Source organism: Punica granatum, chromosome 8, assembly GCF_007655135.1.
Source record: "Punica granatum isolate Tunisia-2019 chromosome 8, ASM765513v2, whole genome shotgun sequence".
In the NCBI taxonomy this organism is placed as follows: Eukaryota; Viridiplantae; Streptophyta; class Magnoliopsida; order Myrtales; family Lythraceae; genus Punica; species Punica granatum.
In genome coordinates, this window is record NC_045134.1 from 25,814,542 (window position 1) to 25,835,309 (window position 20,768).

The window sequence follows — 20,768 nt, forward strand, 5'->3', positions numbered from 1 at the left end:
TCTAATGTGACTTTAAATCAGTTAACTTCGAGTCATAATGACACACTTGGTATACCGTATATCAACTCAAATGTTTAATATTTCAGTTCAAATATTTAATACTTTTACTATTTATAATGAATTATACTAAATACTAAATATTTGAACTAAAATACTAAATGTTTGAACTAAAACTAAAAATAATAAATACTTGTATTAATCATGAGTATTAAAAATATTATACACTTGAACTGAAAATACTAACACGTGTGACCGTGATTTCGAGTCATGCTACAAAGACACTGAGAAATATGAAAGGTATTGAAAAAATATAAAAGAGCTTCACATTCACTTTCATCTTCGCCGTGCATTCCTTGCCCTTCTCTACAATGCCTAGCGCGCCAAGATGCAAATATTTAAGGCAATTACTAGCAATGATGGCCGCGCAGACGTCCCTGGTGCAATATCAGTTTTATTGTGACTTTCTCGATATATATATATATAAACTAAGTCGATGTACCGATGTTTCTACAATTACATCATCTAATGAAACGATCAAAAGAAGAAAATTGCGAGATATTGTCGTTTAGATTCAGAGTTAAAGTTACTTTGATTTTGATTTTAATTTTGATTGTGGAAAAGGACAAATGAGATGTGATTATAAATTTGACTTGGGAAATGTGTATTTTTGTTGTGTAGTGTGTTAAGTTAAAATTAAAGTTAAAATTTTTGAATTGGGAAATGTGTATTTTTGTTGTGTAGTGTGTTGAGATAAAGTTAAAGTTAAAGTTAAAATCAATGAATTCCGAATCCAAACGGGGATTCTCTGGCTTTCCCGAGACCCTCCCTTTTTTCCGGACAAAAAAGAAAAAGAAAATAATTCTGAAATGATCAAGCATCAAGGACTGTTTATATATAGAAAGATAATTATTGGGATGGATAATCGTCGTGAAGTTGACTTTGACATTTCTTCTGCAGAATTTGAATGAACATTTTCAATACCCTGCAGGCTGCAACTTGTACCAAAAAAAAAGAAAAGGTATGGTGCTTGCTTCAATCTGTAGCATCAGCCTTATTTCGAAATCATCTTCTTCATCCTCTTAATGCCCCGGCGGAACAACAACCACTTTTGCTGCCTAGGCACCACCATTATGAACGTGTTGTCTTCGGTCAAGCCAAAAGTGATGTCGCGAAGTGATGGTCTTGCATCTTTTGGCATCTCAATCTCAAAACTTTGAACAAATATATTGAGCGTGCTACATACGACGGTCAATTTCGGCCTCACGGCTGGCAGCCCCAAGGTCATCTCCAGCTCGACCCATAGCTTATCATCCGGATACAACGTTGGCAATTTCACCATATATGTGTAAGCTCCAGGAGCATCGTACCTCCAGGCAAAAATAAACAAAAAGATCATAACAAGATCATCAACGAATAGCAAAATCTATACTCTATTATAATGATGAAAACTGAAGAAAATTTGTCATAATGTGCTACACAACGGGATTGCGAACGTGAAGTCTCAAGAATTGTTGTCTATGTATATGGATCAGTTGCGGGTCTGACATATATACCTTTGGATTGAGCTGGTGGGGTGACGATTGAAGCCGAAGCATGCTAATGGCGAGCTGTTGTTCTTGATAGAAATGGTCGGAGTGTTCATGCGCAGAGCTTCCCTTTTGTAGTGATCGAACTCCACAGATGTGGCCAAGTTCATGAACAGAGCCATGGCGAACCTCGTCGGTCTTCTCCTCTGTTCTCTTCTCCGTTTGAGCTGCTTAATTTGCTGTCTCCAGAAACTTCTTGCGGCTTAATATGTTGCCGGGTTGACCTAATATACCAAGAATGTAAATATATATGCGTGCATGTGTACATTTTTGGTGAGAAAGTATAATTAAATTTATAAATGTAATTAATATGTCCACTCAATTACCTTATAATGACACATTAATTTGACTAGGGAGCTGCTATAAGATTAAGGAGCTTATAATATTACAACATGGACTATCTAATTAATTATTAATTACAATTTAAGAAATTAAGTGTATATATATATATATATTGTTACAAAAGAGGTCCATGGAGTTAGTAAAATCAAATGGAAATTCTAAATATCTAAAGGAGCATGAATAATCTCGTAACGAGAATCAAATATGCAATCTGCAATTTCTTAATTTACAGACGAGAGTATGCGCTACTATCCTACACCCTCTTTCTCATTAGGTAAATTATTTGAACTACTTGAAAAAGATAAAATTTGATGCAGGAGATGATTCGCTGAGCCCAATATGACAGCTCACTTGAAGATTAAAGTTCAAAACGAAATTATTCTCAGTCTTGGATTTGATGAATTTTATTTACCTCTAAAAGCACCAAAAATTAATACTTTATCTATATCACAATTATTAACAAAAAAAAATATTTTTTGCCTCAAAAGAATAATTTTTAGAAACATATTAGTTGAGGTATATAAAAAATTTATCACTAAATATTTTTTCAGATTACAAAAGACTTAATTGCTTTTAAATTCAATTTTATTTGCCTCTAATATATTCTTTTAGAGGTAAAATACAATTTCTCTAAATATAATTCTCATTTACTTCAAACTTACCAAATTTTACCTATAGAGTAAGTAGATACATGAGCTCCTCATTTACGATCAGTCAAAATCATTTGGGGTTACGTTAAAGTTGATATTAGTGCATATATGTCATACTCCTAGTCCTATCTGTCTACAAATTGGTTTGGATCAGACTTCCAGTGGAGACCGATGAGAAGCATAATTAAGCCAATGATTGGCCTGCCAACTCGACATCCATGACTTCATCATTGATTTTTGGTTATTTCGTCTGAGTCAGATTCACATTTTTGCAATCATGGATATTTCACTGGTCTTGAGCAGAAGGGCTTTGCACATATAGTCACACGAAATTAAATTAAATTATATATCTTTGAATTACGATATCAAATAATTGTATTTTGTCAATTGGATGCAAATTTATCTTTGGTCCCTTTGTTTTGGCCTACGTGCCTCTTATTTCAATTGAGAGTTGCTCGGGCTCTTCGTAACAAAATTTCAAAGTTTATTGGTTTCGAGCTATTTTATAAAGGGAAGTTTATCCGGTCTAAGGACAGAACATGTCCATAATAATATAGTCGACCATAAAATAAAAATAATCGATTTGATCAAAATGCAGTTGATTATGTTATATTTTTATCGACTATGTTACCTTGAATCGATTCCGCCCAGGACTAGATAAATTTCCTTAATAAAGAGCATCACTTACTCGATAAAAAATTGATTTATTTATTTATTTATTCAGTGTTTTCCATTAATTAATTATTAAATGATTTAAATCTCATAATAATTATGTCTCCCCTGGCCTGCACTGGACTGGGATGGAGAAAAACTCAAAGCAGCACCAACCTCAAAATCTTAATCAACTGAGCTCTCTTATCTCCGACTCCAAATGGGCTCTCCGCCGCCTCCCGCCGCCGAGAACTCCGTTGCCCAGCCGCAGGTCCCGCCCTCTCTCTCTCCCCTGCACTCTCTATCTAAATTTTGTGGGTCTTGTTGGAATATTCTTAGCTGGGTCTGCGTGATTCTTGAAGATTGATGGCGATTCCAGCAACGGGGTCTCCGCTGCTGTTGAGGAGAAGAAGCCCGACTTACCAAACCCGAGCATCGAGTGAGCTTTCCTTCTTGATCTGTTTCTTTTGCTTCACTGGCCGCTGATAGTCACTGTTCTTAGTTCCACTGCTGTGGTTGTAAGCAAGAAATGGACGAACTTTGAATGACTGATAAGGGGAGGTCGTGAATTAGGCATCTTGGGTTGCTTGATCCTTTAGATGCAAAGAATCCCATATTAGCATGAGCAAACCTTATCTTGCAAGTTGCAATGCCCAAAAAAATCGGAACTTCTCGATTGTCATCGGCTGTTGTGATGATCAGAGCAGGTTCCCCTTCTGTTTGCAATTGATGCCTTAGCTCACTGTTGATGACAGTGGTTCATATGCTGGCCCGGGAAGGACTAGCGGTCTCAGGCACTCTATAGCTCCATTGCCGGTTTTTTCAGTGTTTTGAGATGTTTTGCCGAGTTGGAAGATGTTTGATTGATAAAAGATGCTGAGGAACGGGACCTTCGAGTCCATTTGAGCAAATTCAGTGCATTGGAACCTCTTGAGGTTACAAAATGATGGCATAGTGACAGTGTGATTGTCTCCATGATTCTGAGCAGGGATCTTGACAAATTCGAGGACATCGATAAATACAAGAAGTATGAAGCTGACTACACCTATCGACTGATGGCGAAGTATTTCTCTGAGAAGGATATACGTGGAGGTGAGATGCCTGGGACTCTGGTGTTCTTTTATATTTGTTATTATCCATAGTGCACAGTTTGCATATTTGTGGATAATCATTCCTCATTACAACGAGATATCTCCACACGTCCTTTTAACTCACTATGAGTAGCTGTCGCTCTTCATCTTGCAGGGAACATATTTGACGAACAAGTTACAATAGATGGTGAGATTATAAAGGCAAGCAGGTAACTAAAAATTAAACCGTAGCAAAGGCTCCACTCTGCAGAAAATTTTCCTTTCTTTAAGTGCATCTCTGATTCCATCCCGGCCTATCTAGTTCACGTATTTTGTTCACCTCGGAGGATTAAGTTTCATTTCTTCTTTACAGATGGCCTTCTACCAGTTCTTATGTGGATCCTCTTAGTGTTTTCAATGACATCAGTTGCTGTGGCATCTCGATTTCTGAAGCTGAAGAAGCTACTACCATCTCGAACGGGAAGCAGCCATTGAAGAAGTAGTAGCTAACAGAGATTTCCACCGACCCTGATACAAATGGAAGTGATCGAATCATGTGGTTTGACAAGCTCTTCTAGCAGAGGAACCAGGACGACTTTCATGTCAACATCCAGCGAGAGAGGATTGCGAAGTCCATGTTGATCGCAGAGGGAAGCAAAAATCCGAACTTAGGATACTGAAAGAATTAAATTTAGAAACCTCTAAAATATCATTAGTTAGATGTTAAGGTTGTCAGCAACTGTAGTTACAGAAATCTTCCGGGTTTAATTTGACCTAATGTCTTGAGTTCTTATCATGAACGAGTACCCTTACAAATCAGTTAGATTCTTCTGAAATCGATTATTTTCGTTTCCAATATTTGCAACAACTTGCTGATGTATTTTGACATTTATGTGAGAACTTAGTGAAACAGACAAGTCTTTCTTGTCCTACAAATGGTAATATGAAAGCTGTACTGAACTCCATTGAGGATGACAGAGCACTAAAGCTTTTGCTTGCACAGGTTGACTCATTAAACTTAAATGGCATTTCCGCCATTAAAGCATACTTACCAGCTTGATTAGCATTTTATCTCGAGATCTTGACAGAATATTACAGATCGTGACATTCAACCCGAAAATGGAAAATCATATCTTACTCCAAGATCTGTTACTTAGAGAAGAAATGATCGGGATGTGTGGACTGATATAGCATTAGCGAGGAAGGGAAAGGAAGAACTATCATCCAGGATGGAAAAACTAGGGAGTCTTGAGTGAATTTTATGGAAAAACCTCACTAGTAGATTCTAGTTATGCGATTTGCTTCTCGGGATGCTTGTTTCTTGAATATCAAGGAACAGCCCAGTGCTCTGAAGCGTCGGCCTTCCTTTGCTTGCTTGCCAAATTTGTGATTCTTGGAGCAAAATGAAAGTCGAAATTGCAGTACAGTCACGACTCTGCTTGGATCAGAAACGCAAACGCATAATCTGCCTTTGCTGTGTCCTCTATATCTATATCTACTATCCGAAAATTACTACAGGATATGTGTCCGTTCATCGAGAGACTTACCAGCTATTGCCTAGCGGGTGTGATTTGAAGGCTCAGACTTGAGATAGTTGGCGCGGTTGGAAACATCCTCAACGCCTCTAAGGGGGGCCAGCAGGTCACCGACAATCACTTGGAGGGAAGAGACCTTCTCCTTCAATGCTGTATTCTCCTGGAGGATCTGGTGATTCGTCTCAAGCAGGGTGATGAGCTTTTCTGACAGCTGGTTGTTGGCTGCTCGGAGATGGTCCACCTGGCCCTGCAGATCCTCGATCTGCTTCTTCTTCCTCAGCCTCGACCGCCTCGCTGATTCACGGTTCGAGATCATTCTCTTCAGCCTCCTGTCATGAGCAACTTCAAGGGGAATGCCATGATGGTGAGGATCTCGCGGGTCAGGGACGTCGAAGCTTGGGATCGAGTTGCTGATGGAGGATGTGGCTGGGAAGTCAGGGAGGAAGAGACCATTGAAGGAGAATGCTGTGAAGTCAGCGGAGGAGGCAAATTTCGGGGTTGAATGTGAGAAGACGATCTGTTGGGGAGGGAAATTGTAGTTTGGTAGATTTTGAGGGGACGTAGAATATTGTTTCACCTCATTTAGCTCCATAGTTTGAGAGGATATAGTGAGAGGGGAGAAATTATGAATGTTGTATGGCCTTTTATAGGAGAATATCCACGAACTGCATTTCGATGAAAGCCGGAAGAAAAATCAGAACGTACGACTCAGAAAGTGAAATAAATAAGTCTCGGGATTTAATATCATATACCAAATGCGGAAAAAACTCTACGCGGTCTGTTCAGAGTTCATAGGAGCCTTGTGGATTAGCGGGTCGAGAGGCTTAGTTCGATGTATCTCGATTTTTTTCTGTACAACATGATATATCCAAACATGTTCACAGGACACGGTATCTTAGGGACCAAGTAACTCAACTGATCAGCTGAGTTCGAGTTTTGTGGTTCTCTCTCAAATTAAAGGTTATCAGTTTTGGGCACGTATGTTGCCAAGTTGTACCGAATGACGACAATTGACAGTCATTTCTCGTCTTTCATTATCTTAACACATAAACAAGTCCAAGATTATGTTTGATCGTGAGTTTTTCATTTTATCAGTCGTAAAAGCTTAAATGAGAAAGACGGTTTAGCAGGGCAGTGGCTCGTTCTCGACTATAAACCACTGGGGTCCTGGTTTGATTTAGGAACTTCTAGCAGTCCTTTGTTTCTCATTCCTCTATCACCTATTAGGTCGATCAGGAAAAATAATTAATGATGACAATACGAAACAGCTTTCAGTTTGTAAAGTGAAAAGGACAGACATTAGAGAAAATATATGGGGTTAATTTTTCTTAAAGATGACAGAAATATCGATCAAATGTTTTGAAGTAATGCCTTTATGGGTATGAAAACGACATGCATGCATGAAATCCGGTGAGAGAGAAAGAGATTTCCTCCAAATGGGTAATCGGAAAACAGAGAAAACAGGATTTCCAATTACCACAGAAATGTGAAAACAATCCTACATAAGAATGGGGTAAAAGAGAGAACATTTCATAGTTCGTAACATGTAAAATAGTCCCCAGGAGTCGAAGCACGGTGAGGGCAAAATTCTCAGGTGGAAGCCACCAACGTGGGTTGATTCAAGCAGTTCAGCGTTTGTTCCGCTTAAACAAAGTCTCGAGTTCGAGTCCTTGGAAATACAGAAAATTCATGCTAGAAGAACTTTACCCCTTAATGAGCTGATCAAACTCGATTAGATTAGCCGGAGCCCAACTAGACTTCCGGATGCCAAGGTTCACACCAAAAAAAAAAAAGACAGCTTGGAAGTCATCTAATGCAGACACAGTCGAGTCTCTTACAATGAATTATCGGAAAGTGACTGCAGGCTGTAAAATAATTGTTTCGACCTAACCCGGGATATGATTCGGAGCACGGAATTGATCTTTTCTTGAAATTGCAGCACCTAGAATTAGCAAAATGTTGATGAATCACCAGCATTAAAACTCGGATCTACACCTATGAAGCTAACGGTTGAACTTAAATTTCAAATGCTCTGAGAAGAAAGAGGAAGAGATCACGGCAAATTCTAAATTGCCTCTCCAAGTATTAAAATATTTTTCGATTATAAGAGTGAATCGCGAATTTCCTTGAGAGATCACGGAATACGGAAAGTCTTATGGACAAGAACCGAATCCAAAACCTCTTGTTTCGAGATGGGGGCATGTGCCATGGGAAATGCCATATCCTTTGGTAAAATTTTCCTTAACTCCATAATTTTGATAATAATAACGTAAAATAGTTCAAGAGAGATCTCCAAAAATTTCAAGTTCACCGTGCTGAACAATTTCTTCTGTCGATGTAAGTCCGATATTTACACTGATGCATATAGGCAGTATTCGTCCGGCATCTACTATAGATAGCAAATTGGTACGAGATTTCTCAAGTCGATGTGCAGAAGAGGCGGTTTTTCCGGGTTATTATTCATTTCAAGAAGAAAGCTAAGGACATGGGAGTTGCTGAGTTGGGTAAAGATCAAATTTAATCAAAGGGTTCAATAAGGATGAAGCCCTCATTAAGGAAGTAGAGACAGAAGCATTAACTTAATGAAGCATTAAACATCATCACCTAATCTCGAGCTTCCTTCCCCCTCAATCGTCAAATGTTTTCTCTAGTTGCTTTCATCTTCTCGGTTATTCCCACTCAAACACAATGCACCGACCAATACTTGCTTCGGCGAATGTCCTACAATGGATCGATATATCGGATCGCTTTTGACTCTGCTCGAAAAATATGGTTAAGAACCAACGTGCAAGGTAAGCAACCTGTTGCAAACCGAACTAGGATACGATTCTGGCATGTAAAGCAAGCTTTCTGTTGCAAATGCCGGAAACCATGACGCATTGAATCAGTCATGCTTACGGATTCAATTTTGAGTGTGGCATTAGATAGTAGCAACGGCGAGGCAGCACAGAGCAACATGTCCGCCTTTGTAAAGCCTGGAGCGAAGCAATGGAGAGTGCCGGAATCGCGCGGGGCAGAGTACCACCAGACAAGTGCTTGAAGCAATGGAGAGTGCCATAACAGTAGTGTTTGGAGCAATGGAGAGTGCAGAGAACCATAATAGATGAGCGCTAGGAGCAATGGAGAGTGTGCCGAATCATGGCGCATACCTTAGCGAACACGCGCCCATCTGATGGACTGATACTGCTCCGAAGACAAATACCGATTCCATAAGCATTAAGATCCCGAAATCATGGCCATAATTGTATCATATTTTGAGGGGCCTGAATGATCCGGCGCCAGTTCGTTTCCTCCTTTTTTCAATTTGATTAAAGTTTAGATGTGGATGGACATGAATCCAGTTCAATCTGGTTTTGATCAAAAAACCTTATGGTTCGTTCGATTGTGTCTGTTGTAAAGAAAGCCCCTGTGGAAGAACCAGACGTCGGACAAAATGAATGTAAAAGAATCGGATTTAAACCGAAGTTTAGACATCGTATCCTCCATTCCTATTCCTGGCATCAAGGCATCAATTCTAGAACCCTAAAATTCTCATCGCCACTAAAGGGTCGATATCAACAGAGACAGCCAAACTGCGTGCTCAAAAACTTGAAGCTACTCTTTCTTTTATGATGCTTGCTCATCGAAGCATCTCTGGTTTTGTACCAGTAATAACGCGAGTTCAAGCATTCCGGTCCAGTAAGAACTAAAACCCGCTCTCAATGTCCAGCATTCGAATCCTCTAGTCCCTCGAACACCATGAACTTCATCATTCATGTAACATCCAACGCAAAGACACAGCCCGTATCATAACCATACCATACCTACAGAAGATGGAACGAGAATCCACGAAGTCCATCCACCGATTGACATCCAACAGTAGCCAACGAAACACAAACAATATCTGAGAAGAGAACAGCGACTTTGCATCTTGAATATCGGCAAATCACTCTGTGACAAGGTAATGGGAACAGATGCAGGAACTATTTCATTGATGATGGTAAAGCAATGATATTAGTAGCTATACAAAAATCACCAAAAGCAGAATCCCAGCAATCGAAATCGACTAAAACACCCTTGTGATCTCACCAAAACATGGATAATATAATTCACCTCGTCATCATCATACCCGACGTGGTGGAATCTACCCGACAGCAGTATCTACATTTTCACAACCTAAGCTCTCAACAGTATCTTTCAAAAATTATATCTTGAAAATAACTCTTTTTTTTCAGGCCCTCTGGGTCCTCCTACTCTCGTAGTCGGCATCATCCGTGGGCAACTCATACCGGCAGACGGGGCAAGTATTCCTTATCCGTAGCCACATCACAATACAATCAGGGTGGTAACGATGCCCACAGGGCAGCTGCATCGCCTTCTCTCCAACACTGAACTCATCCTTGCAGACGGGACAAAGGCTCTCATTTTTCTCCACATCCTCCTTACTCACGACCACCAAAGGGAGATTCTCGACCACCGAAGCCGAAGCCGGTGGCTTCCCCATCAGGGCGTTATCTCCCTCTGTGAATTGCCCGATCAGCATATCGTACTCTGCAGTGTAAAGATAGTCGTCGTGGTCATCGAAGTAGGGTTCTACTTCTTCCACAACTTCCATCTCGTTGTTTGGGTCCAGATGGCCCGTATTCCATAACACCTCCCACTCTAAATTCCCCAAACCACCAATCCTCTCTACACTCACTTCATCCACATCGTCTTCGATCACCGGCATCAAAGACACGGACACTGAGCCCGACCCAGCATCACCTACAGACAAACTCAAGACCTCTCTCTCATCAACCACACGATCGTCAACCTCCTCCCACTCGAATTCCTCACATGCCTCCTCCTCCTCCCTGCGATCCTCCAGCTGAAGAGAATCCCAACAAAGAGGGATGCTGGCCGCATCATCATAGTTATCCTCTCCATGCACATTATCATCATCGAACCTGAAGTCGTCATCCGAATGGGGACATACGCCGAAATCACGCTCCGATTCCGAGTCGGATCCGGCTATTCGAACAGAATCCGACTGGGAGTCCCTCCCCGTCCTCCTCTCGATGAAGAACATATCGTCTCCCTCGTCATCCCCACAATTACCGACAACAAACATGCCGTTTTCGGCGCTCTCCACTGGAAACCCTAGACCAAGATCCAGCTCCAGATTATCCATCCCGGGCACATCGCTGCCGGTGACGACCCCGAAGCTGGACTCGTCGATAGATCCGGAGACCGAATCGGAGGATCGTGCTCCGCCGACGACGACAGCGGGGCGGGAGGACTGCTCGACGCGCTGGTGGAACAGATCCATGACGAAGCTGGCCTGGCTCTCGCGGCGGGAGAAAGGATCGGGGGAATCGGAGTCGTAGACAACGAAGTGGAGGGGTTCGCCGTCGCCGTCGCCGTCGACGTCGACGTCGCAGTGGAGAGAGGGATCGAAAGGGGGGAAGGGGCGGTCGTGGGGGTGGAGGTTGTGGGGCCAGTAGGGGTCGTCGAAGGAGGAGAGGGGAGGGTGGAGGCTGCTACGGCGGCCGTGGAGGTGGTGGAGGTAGGACGAGATCGAGGCCTCGGCTGCCATTTGCTGAATCTTCGGTATATGGAAAGCTTATTACGGTCTCTTCCTCTTCGTCCTCCTTCTTCCTCCTCCTCTCTCTCTGGTTATGGTTTTTTTCCAGGTGAAAATAATAAATAATAAATAATAATAAAAAAGAATTGCTGAGATAGAGAGAGGTTGTTGACTGACTAGGTGTTGAAGGGATAAAATTACGAGAATACCCATACTGTTCCGTCTATGGTAAGGCCAAGGATGGTATGCCCGGCCCATTAGCCCATAGCCATGGTTCAGCCCCCATACTAGGCAGAGACCCTCACATTTATAAGTTTTATAACCAATATCCATATGTGTACACACACATAACATTTTCCCTTGCTTTATTTGGTCGGTGAGAAATCCCATAAATGTGTGAGTGAATGGGCCCATTACAGGGCCCGATTAGTTGGTTCGCATTACATTACATCCACGCCCTTTCAACACACCGCTTAATAAGATGAAGCATGAGACTGCCTTGGTAATTTACAAGCCATTTTGATTAAGATGATTACAAGCATTCACTTGATTTTCGACTTCAAGAAAGGATTAGACGGTCGCTGCAATGGCTGGTTTTCCGCCCCTGCCACGCTCTTCCCTTTCTCGTGATCGTCTTTTGTCTTCGAGAAGGGGTTGAATGGGCGATGAGTTTTTGATTTTGCCTCGGCCGCATCTTTTCCCGCCTTCTTTGCCTCTACTAACTTATCATTGTTCACCTCTCCGGACTTGTTCACATCTTCAGCGTCCACTTTCACCCCATTATCCTTGTCAGGAGCTGCAGCGTCTTGCAGCTTCGCTTTCTTTACGAGTGGAGGAGCAGACAGATGAGGTGAGGCTGAAGGAATAATAGGTGCCGGAGATGCCTTGCTGCCTAAGACATCCCTGGCGGTATATTTATCGGTTTTTGCATTCACAGTTACAGTGGCATCTTTCTCCCCCTTCTCCTTGAGCAGCCTTTCCTGTAAGGGGATGTAATAATCATGTAAGATAGAAACTTCAGATCACAAAATCCTTAGCAATAACCACGACTTACCTCTAATATGGTATTGAAGCGTTCTGCCAAGTTCGGGAGCTTGAGCGCTGTGACTAGCTTGATCGCACCTCTAACTGAGTTGGCGAACGACAGAAGCTTCACGAGTTCCGTAGCCCTCACAAGCTTATCACCTGAAGCAAACAATCACAGAAACACATTCAGCAAAGCTTTTAAGAAAATGGGAAGAACAGTCAGTTTATGTCAACTTTATGCTGCTCGTCCAAGAATATCGGAAAATCTTACTGTTACAACAAGATGCGATAAGCCTTAATATGCACTTATCCTGAGCAGTTTCTATGCTGTAAGCATCATCGTCAAGTGATGATGCATCTAGACCAGCCCGTGTCATTTCTTCCATCTGTTCCAGAATCTGTCCCCAGAAGTAGATTTACAAAGGTCAAGTTCAAGAAGCACAGAAGAGAGGAATTGAACTTTTTGCAGATGATGTTGCAACTATCTTACATTATTATACATGAAAAGGATGGGTTCATCAAGGATCAACAGAAGTTGCCGAATACGGAAATGGAATGACAGAGTATACCTGGGAGAGGCGCATGCTGTTCAACATAAATTCATTTTCAAGAGTATCTGCTCCGAGATCGGAGGATGCGAGAGGAAATGAGAAGTCCAGTATGGAGAGGATCGGTTTTGGCATCACCTAAATAGGAGAAGATGACTGAGATTTGGGAAAAGAAACGTAAAATTAGAGACCAGAAGCCAAGAGTTGGAGGTAAGAATTCATTGTACTTGTGGAAACAAGTCGGGTTTCTTGCAGGTGATGCAAAAGAAATTGCCGGCGTTCAGTCCAACCACCCAGTGATTTTCATCTGATTTCTTAGCTTTGTTAGAACTGCGAAGATCGTACATGGCAGGTTAGCATGATCAGATTACAGAAAGCCAAGGAGATCATTGTAATAAGAGGACCACTCCATGCAAAAACAGAATGCTTTCCGGACCTGAAAAGGGGGACCCAACTGCCTCCAAATTGACTCGTAAACACCCTCAAAACACCCTGCAAATGTTTAGGACAATAAATCAATCTTCACGGATGCAAACCTACAAGAATTTCAAAGAAATTGCGATCTACGGAAGAATAGCAACAATAAGATTACTTGAGGATCCAAGTATACCTTAGAGTCATAGAAACTCAATAGGCCTTCTTCGCTGAAGCCAAGCCATGTTAAGTGTGACCCAGGACTTAATGGTAATCGCCCCTTGAGGAGCTGTGTAGAATTAGATATGTTGAAAACTCTGTACTCCAGCACCTGGAATTTTTTGAAATAAGCAACCAGAGATTAGACATTGCGATGCCGAACTAGTGATTGCTTCATCAATTAAAAAAACCAGGCTTTCGAATGAATGAAGAGCTTAAGCAAGAATTCTGCTACGCATGATAGCCCTGATAGTATGAAACTGCAAAGTGGTGCATGGGTAAGTCATATTAAGCAACAGCCAAAGCATGAACACCTGATCATTAGAGGGAAGACAGTCAGACGCATGACTAACGATCGCAAGCTGATCCCTGAAGCCTGAGGCAGTGACAACAGGTCCATCAAGGGAAAGAACATGTCTCTGCAACAAAATGTCATCATCATTAATAATATTCTAATTAACATAGATTCTTATGGAGTTGGTCGCATGCAGACGATTTAACAGATAGAATAATCCATATATCCATTTTTAAATACTACATATGATAAGAATGGAATGTTCAAATGCAGGTAAATGCAGTAGAAGGGAGATAGCTTAGTCATATGTTACTATCACATACCTGCAAACCACCCTCTGTAAATATGCGGAGAAAATGAAGACTAGTAATTGCAGCTACCCAACCAGTCCCAAGTGCCACAGCCTTCACTTCTTCTCCTTCAAATCTCATTGACCACTGTGATTACATTAAGCTTAAGATATGAGCATATATGCAGAGAATAAATATCAATTGCAGCAAGGAGCAATAATTCACCAACTTCTGAAAGTTATCGCAAGAAGGAGAACCCAACCTCACTATTATTTGCCCAAGTACAAAAGGGCCGATACATCAGAGTGCTTAAGCTCTTCTCTCCCTTACATGGATTTGCAAATACACTGCCATTCTCATTTAGCGATGCCATTGTAAACCCAAAATGATCAGTCATGGACGGAACTCGTGGACCTCTACCGGTGTCGTGAAAATCAACCTGTAACAGAAGTAATGTAAGATGTCACTTTCACATGCGTGCCAGGAAAGAATGGAAACAATTGATACTCAAAATTTGTAGGGGAATCACCTCTATATGGGAGTATCCCTCATGTTCAATTGTGGTTATGCTTCCTACCATATTGTAGCACAGAAAGCGTCTCTTCCCAGGCTGTGCAGGAGTAGACCCGGGCTGAAAAGCATCCTGCATTTTTGGCCTTTCTAAAGATGTTACGTTTCTCACACACTCCTTCACCTTGTCTGGTCCTTCTTTGTGCTTTGTCGCTGCTGTTTTTTGGGCTTTCAGCTTAGAAGGCAAGCTTATCTCCTCAAAAGCATCGTCATCCTCCCAAAACTCCTCTGTGACAGACTGTTTACGTAACCTCTTCCTGCTAGGAGGAGATTCACCAAAACTATCTTCACCAACATCACTCAAACTACCTGATGGACCGGGCTCTTCCTCTTTCTCCTCTTCCTCAAAGAAAACAAGTCCATTGCTATTCTTTGACTGAGAATTCGAAATACCTTCAGTGGGTGATTTCATTGATGAAGGAATAACAGATTCCCAGATGCCGTACTTGCCCATGGCATCGATAACTCCCAAAGCATTGCCGATTGGCTTCCACGCCATGGAGCATATGCTCTCATCAAATTTTTGCCTGTCAATGTCCTGCTTCTTTTCAACATCCCATATCAATACCTGCCTGTCCAGACTAGAAGTCGCCATGTATTTCCCATTAGGCGACCATGACAGGAAACAAACTGGTTGCAAGTGATCACCTCTGAGAGAGAATAGCTTCTCGGCTGTGTCTCTATCATACATAACCACATCATTTCTCAAACCAGGTACCGCTAACATTTCCCCATCAGGACTCCAGCTGAGCACATTCATAACAGAACAGTCCGTGCCTGTGTTCGGAGCTACACCTCTTAGCATATGCAGTGTTGTTCCCAACTGGAGTTCCCAGTAGATGACTGTCCCCATCGAGTCCACTGATGCCAGATATTCACCATTAGGATCGAAAGCCAATCCGATCACAGAGCCTTTGTGACCTTTGAGAACCCGAGCAATGGAGCCATCGATGGTGTTGATGAGTTTAATTCCCTCATCATCACCAGCAGCAGCTAACATGGTTCCTGATTTATTGAATGCAAGCGCACGTATCGGTAGCGTAAATCTAGTGATGTTGGTTTCAAATTCTCCACCTGACATGAGTATAACATTAAAGCAATCAGAAGACAAGAACAGAAGCCCGTCCAAGAGCTACAGTTAAAGACCAGATCTAACATGTCTCGCCTCTGATAATTCATGCTACATCCAATTCAACTGAGACCCCTCCATGAAATAAGAAGGAAACGAGAATTATAATTACTTGGAAACTTGTAGAGCTTGACGGAGTGGTCAACCGATCCCGAGGCGAGGCAGGTAGAGTTAGGGCTGATCGCGAGCGCGGTGACTCCATCCCTGTGGTGGCGGAGAATCTTCGGAGCCTGGGAAGGGAGCAGGGAGTCGTGGATCGAGATTGCAGAGTCGGAGGAGGACGCAGTGACGAGGTGGTGTGCCTGCTGGTCCCACAGGACCGAGCAGAAGGAGGGGCTGCCGTTGCTGGCGGGCTTGTGAGCTTCCCTGAGCTTCAGCGTACGGACTTTCATGGCGGACAGTTTTGGGTTGAGAGAGAGAGAGGGATTAGGGCTTCGAGGAAATGGAAATGAGGTGAGATCTGGTTTTGGTTTTGGCGGGAAAGTGGAGGGGGTTTAGATTTCGCGGGAGGGGAAATAGTTTTGGTTTTGCTTTAATGGGCCTGTAGTGGGCCCGAGCCCTTTTGTGAATATCATTGGGCCCGGTGAAGAAATTCTCGGCCCATTTCAAGATATTCGAACCAAAATCTGGATTATTTCCTTTTCTTTTCCCCAGTTACAAGGGAGGTCCTCGAGACCGACCGCACATAACACCACCAAGTGAGGTAAAGGAATACGAGAAGTCTTATCAATAAAGACACAACTCCTAACGCTGGAACATTCTCCGGTTGATAAAAATAATACACCTTAGAGGTTCATTCTGGAGATAAAATAGCTTTGTTTGGTTTTAGAATTTTTTTTTTTACTACTCCGCTTAACTTCACTTATTTTCAATTCGACAATACAATTATTAATTTTCTTTTTTTCTTCAACTTTTTTAACCATTCAGTTCAATTTTTAATATTAAATTTTTTCAACTATTCATTACTTTTTCCACAATTTAATCCAATCATTATTTTTTTTTCACTTTTTCTCATAATTTAACAACGCAATCATTATTTTTTTATTTTCTCCCTCCACCTTATTATTGGAACCCAGTTATATATATATATATATATACACACATAGTTGGATGAGCATCTTGCAAAGTATTGAGATGTATTTCTTAGCGGATGGTGATTATACAATTTTCAGCAAATCATAAGACTCCTCTTAAAAATCCCTAATTTTTTCAAACCCAGAAAACATACGACATTTTAAGATTATTTCTTAGAGCAAATACTTTTAAGCACAGTTCTAGTTCATGCGCAACATAATCTGTTGTCGTATATTATGTTCCCGATCCCAAGTGGCTTTTTTGTTTCTTTTGGAGTGAGTGCACTGCGGTATGCAGCCCTAACTCGAAATCGGATTAATTCATTTGACATAATTTTGAGAATAAATTTGAAAAGAGCAAAAGAGAAAATAGGGAATAAAAGCTTATAAGACACAAGTCGGCACTGACAATAGAACAACGTTATTGAGAATCTTCCCATGTACTTTTCGTACCGCAACGTACGTTTCTCCGTACACCTGGCTAGGATTTGATGTCGCTGTCTAACGGCGACGCATGTATACATTTAACGAACTCATCGAGGTCCTTATATGAACAACCACCTTCGTCGATGGCTTCTACTGCTGCCCCTTTTATCTCGGTGGCTCGACTCCTCTCGGGCCGATCTTCCCCGATCAACTCAGTGATCGCCTCGGCTAGCTTGTCTGAGTCCGGCACGGTCCCGGCCCCCTCACTCACCCTCCGTGCCACCTTTAGCTGGTCCACGATGAGTGTTGCATTCACGAACTGGTCGGCCCCCATGGGCCAGGCCAACATCGGGACGCCTGCCTTGATCCCCTCCAGGATCGAGTTCCAACCGCAGTGCGTCAGGAATGCGCCCATGGCCCGGTGGTTTAGAATAGGGAGCTGCGGGGCCCAGCCCTTGATCACGAATCCCCTTCCAGCCACGCGGTCCTCAAAGCCTTCGAGGACCTTCATCGGCCCGTCTGCCCTCACCACCCACACAAAGTTGGCCCCGCTCTTCTCCATACCTAGAGCAAGCGCAGTCATCTGTTCCTCGGCTAGCCTGACCTGGCTCCCAAAGCACACGTAGACCACGGAGCCATCCTTACGGGAGTCGAGCCAGGAAACCATGTCGTCAGCCAGAACCGAGCTGGAGCCGCCCCGGCTGAACGAGTCTGCCTCGGGTGGGAGCAGCGGCCCAGTGGCCCAAACGCGGTCGTGGCCCATTATCTTCCTGAGGTGGTCCATATAGGGCCCCTCCAGTTCGTTGAACGTGTTTACGACAACACCCCAACTCTCCATATTAGCAAGGAAACCTTCCCTAATGAACTCCGAAACCGGCTCGCCTTCCCGGTGGGCCTGGAACAGCCCGGAGAGCTGCCGCCATGGGTACGTCGGTGAATTCGGTATCTCCGGGAAGGAGACAGAGTCGGCTATCTTTGGCATATCCCGCCAAAGGGTGAAAACTACAGAAAGTGCCATGGCGCCGGAGGGTGAGAATAGCACCCGCCTGATCCCCACCTCCTCAGCGAGGCGGTGGGCCCAACCGACGAACATGTCTGAAATGATCACTGATGGCGGATTGGGTTGGGCGGCAATCCACTCCCGGAGGGGCCCGTGGAGGCTGCCAAGAGCCTGGATGGCGGCCCGGGGATACACCGAGGCCAAGGCAACGTCCCTGGCCGCCTCGGGTGGCAGGAGCTGGAGGACGAGGGCATTGACGGAGGAAGGGTAGGCGGAGAGGAGGGGGAGGATTTGAGGTGTCGCGAGAACGGTGACTGTGAGTCCACGCATGGCGAGGAGGCGCGTGAGGTCCAAGAGCGGGATGACGTGTCCCGATGTCGGGAACGGGATGATGAGCACATGGCCTTTGACGGCTCCGCCGCCTCCCGCCAGAGTCATGATCTCTCCGGGAAGATGCAATAGACGTGGCCCGATGAGTAAAGGTGACGAGAAACTATGAAACATTCGATATAGATGGAGAATTGGTGCGAAGGAATCTTATTCTATAATTTGCATATGGGCGGTCTGATTTGGATTCGTTGGCTCACATCTCATGGGAATATATATATGTCACCGAACTTACATATTCGTTGTCGAAATGAATTGATTCATACTTTTTTTTCCGGTTAAAAAGGAAAAAAAAATTCTAATATAATGAAATAGACATCATAATAACTACCAGATGAGTATATATAATTCCACCACGAAAATCAAACCCGTAATCACTACGCCACATTCTATTTCCCAATTAATTAATATATTTGTTTCCGAAGATATCGTCATCAGCACATTCCAAAAATTGTTGTTCTAAGTTTGGGCAGACTTGATAAAGAGAAAAAGAAAAAGGGAAGAGATTTGATAAGGTGAACTGTACGAATTAATTTGGTAGTTGTTATTTCTATGTAATCTAAATAAATGCAATAACATTAATTTGTGTATATGAATATAATATCCTTCCATTTTGGTATGCATGGCCAAGAAAGACGAATCGCCATACCGTATGCTCCGAAGGCTCTTTAGTAAGAAAGTTCGAGAGTGATCGTAATTTATTTATGTAATAAAAGAATTTATGATTCTTTCTCTCGTGAAGTCATTGCAGTTGCACAATAAATGGTGATTTAAAATTACTCCATATTGATGATTTGAGTCTTATAAAAGGAGAAGCTTCACGCTTTATTCTTTAATCAGTTAATCCGATTCGAACTAGATTTGTTGGTACCTATTAGTCTTTCGAATATCAGAATGTAAACGGAAAATATATATATATATATATATATATATATATATTACTCCATATTTTTCCAAGACCAAGACACGAGTTTTTCTGTTCCCTTTTTGCAGGCAGACATGCCTGTGCAATGAGATAGGAAGAGATAAGTCGCAGTCACTGGCTCACTGCTGCATGCAACCAATATGCTATGTCCTCACGAAAATGCGTAAGAAAACGCGCTACCAATTTACTACTGGTGTTGTTATTTCATCTGCAAGAATTTTGAAACGACAGGAAGGACAGTTCCGGCTAGAATCTACTCCCGACCATAAGCTACTGCATGCAACCAATACTGCATAGCTCACTACTGCATGCAACCAATATGCTATGTCCTCGTGAAAATGCGTAAGAAAACACGTTACCGATTTACTACTGGTGTTGTTATTTCATCTGCAAGAATTTTGAAATGACAGGAAGGACAGTTCTGGCTAGAATCTACTCCCGACCGTAAGCTAGCCATGCATTGTACACGAAAATGTTTCAAGACTGCGGTTCGGTTGGTTTCACCGACCGAGGTTGCTAGCTCAATCTTCTATAAAAACATAAGGCCTTGTTTGGAAATGGAGTTGAGTTGAACTCAAACTCCATTCCAACTTTTTATATATATATATATATATATATATATTTAATAGGATAGTAATAATAAGGTGGGTGGAGAAAATAAAAAAATAATGATTGTGTTGTTGAATTATGAAAAAAAAAAGTAATGAATAGTTAAGAGAAAGTAATGATTGTGTTGTTGAATTGTGAAAAATGTAATGAGTGATTAAGAGAATTTAGTATTAAAAATTAAATTGAATGATAGTTAAGATGTAATGATTGAAGAAAAAAGGGAAAATAATAATTTTATTATTGAAGATAAATGGAGTAAAGTGAAGTAGAGTAAAAAAAAATTAAATTTCAAAACCAAAGAAAGCTTAAATTTGCAGAATTTTGAACAAGTTGAGGGAGTGTTCGAGAGTTTTCATACTCTCGCTACTTTATTTTTTTTTCAAATTTTAAATTATTTATTTTATTATTACATTATATATTTTATTTCTTCTCTAACGCATAAAATAATAAAAGTTAGAAATTTCGTCCGGAAACACGTTTT

At 42.1% G+C, this 20,768-nt stretch overlaps 6 protein-coding genes across 6 annotated transcripts; 1 reads left to right on the plus strand and 5 right to left on the minus strand.

The window, feature by feature from the left end:
- Positions 1 to 844: 844 nt before the first annotated feature.
- Positions 845 to 1,797, minus strand: LOC116189140. The gene is made up of 2 exons (XM_031518671.1): positions 1,554 to 1,797; positions 845 to 1,367 (listed from the first exon to the last, which is right to left on the minus strand). Exons 1-2 carry the CDS (start codon positions 1,706 to 1,708, stop codon positions 1,052 to 1,054), a joined length of 471 nt encoding a protein of 156 aa, XP_031374531.1. The 5' UTR covers positions 1,709 to 1,797; the 3' UTR covers positions 845 to 1,051.
- Positions 1,798 to 3,339: 1,542 nt separating this feature from the next.
- Positions 3,340 to 5,271, plus strand: LOC116215926. The gene is made up of 5 exons (XM_031551742.1): positions 3,340 to 3,500; positions 3,592 to 3,668; positions 4,218 to 4,321; positions 4,475 to 4,529; positions 4,673 to 5,271. The coding sequence occupies exons 1-5, from the start codon at positions 3,450 to 3,452 to the stop codon at positions 4,800 to 4,802; spliced, it is 417 nt and encodes a 138-aa protein (XP_031407602.1). The 5' UTR covers positions 3,340 to 3,449; the 3' UTR covers positions 4,803 to 5,271.
- Positions 5,272 to 5,378: 107 nt separating this feature from the next.
- On the minus strand, positions 5,379 to 6,630 carry LOC116215925 (basic leucine zipper 43-like). The gene is made up of 2 exons (XM_031551740.1): positions 5,847 to 6,630; positions 5,379 to 5,734 (listed from the first exon to the last, which is right to left on the minus strand). The coding sequence occupies exon 1, from the start codon at positions 6,424 to 6,426 to the stop codon at positions 5,857 to 5,859; it is 570 nt and encodes a 189-aa protein (XP_031407600.1). The 5' UTR covers positions 6,427 to 6,630; the 3' UTR covers positions 5,379 to 5,734; positions 5,847 to 5,856.
- A 3,145-nt stretch (positions 6,631 to 9,775) lies between these two features.
- Positions 9,776 to 11,498, minus strand: LOC116188191 (E3 ubiquitin-protein ligase Praja-2). The gene has a single exon (XM_031517387.1). It carries the CDS (start codon positions 11,386 to 11,388, stop codon positions 10,045 to 10,047), a length of 1,344 nt encoding a protein of 447 aa, XP_031373247.1. The 5' UTR covers positions 11,389 to 11,498; the 3' UTR covers positions 9,776 to 10,044.
- A 214-nt stretch (positions 11,499 to 11,712) lies between these two features.
- On the minus strand, positions 11,713 to 16,349 carry LOC116188190 (WD repeat and HMG-box DNA-binding protein 1). The gene is made up of 12 exons (XM_031517386.1): positions 15,980 to 16,349; positions 14,698 to 15,812; positions 14,431 to 14,607; positions 14,202 to 14,315; positions 13,898 to 14,002; positions 13,561 to 13,695; positions 13,387 to 13,442; positions 13,178 to 13,280; positions 12,972 to 13,088; positions 12,674 to 12,800; positions 12,431 to 12,561; positions 11,713 to 12,356 (listed from the first exon to the last, which is right to left on the minus strand). The coding sequence occupies exons 1-12, from the start codon at positions 16,257 to 16,259 to the stop codon at positions 11,919 to 11,921; spliced, it is 2,898 nt and encodes a 965-aa protein (XP_031373246.1). The 5' UTR covers positions 16,260 to 16,349; the 3' UTR covers positions 11,713 to 11,918.
- Positions 16,350 to 17,345: 996 nt separating this feature from the next.
- Positions 17,346 to 18,939, minus strand: LOC116187144 (UDP-glycosyltransferase 89B2-like). The gene has a single exon (XM_031515744.1). It carries the CDS (start codon positions 18,868 to 18,870, stop codon positions 17,422 to 17,424), a length of 1,449 nt encoding a protein of 482 aa, XP_031371604.1. The 5' UTR covers positions 18,871 to 18,939; the 3' UTR covers positions 17,346 to 17,421.
- Positions 18,940 to 20,768: the final 1,829 nt, after the last annotated feature.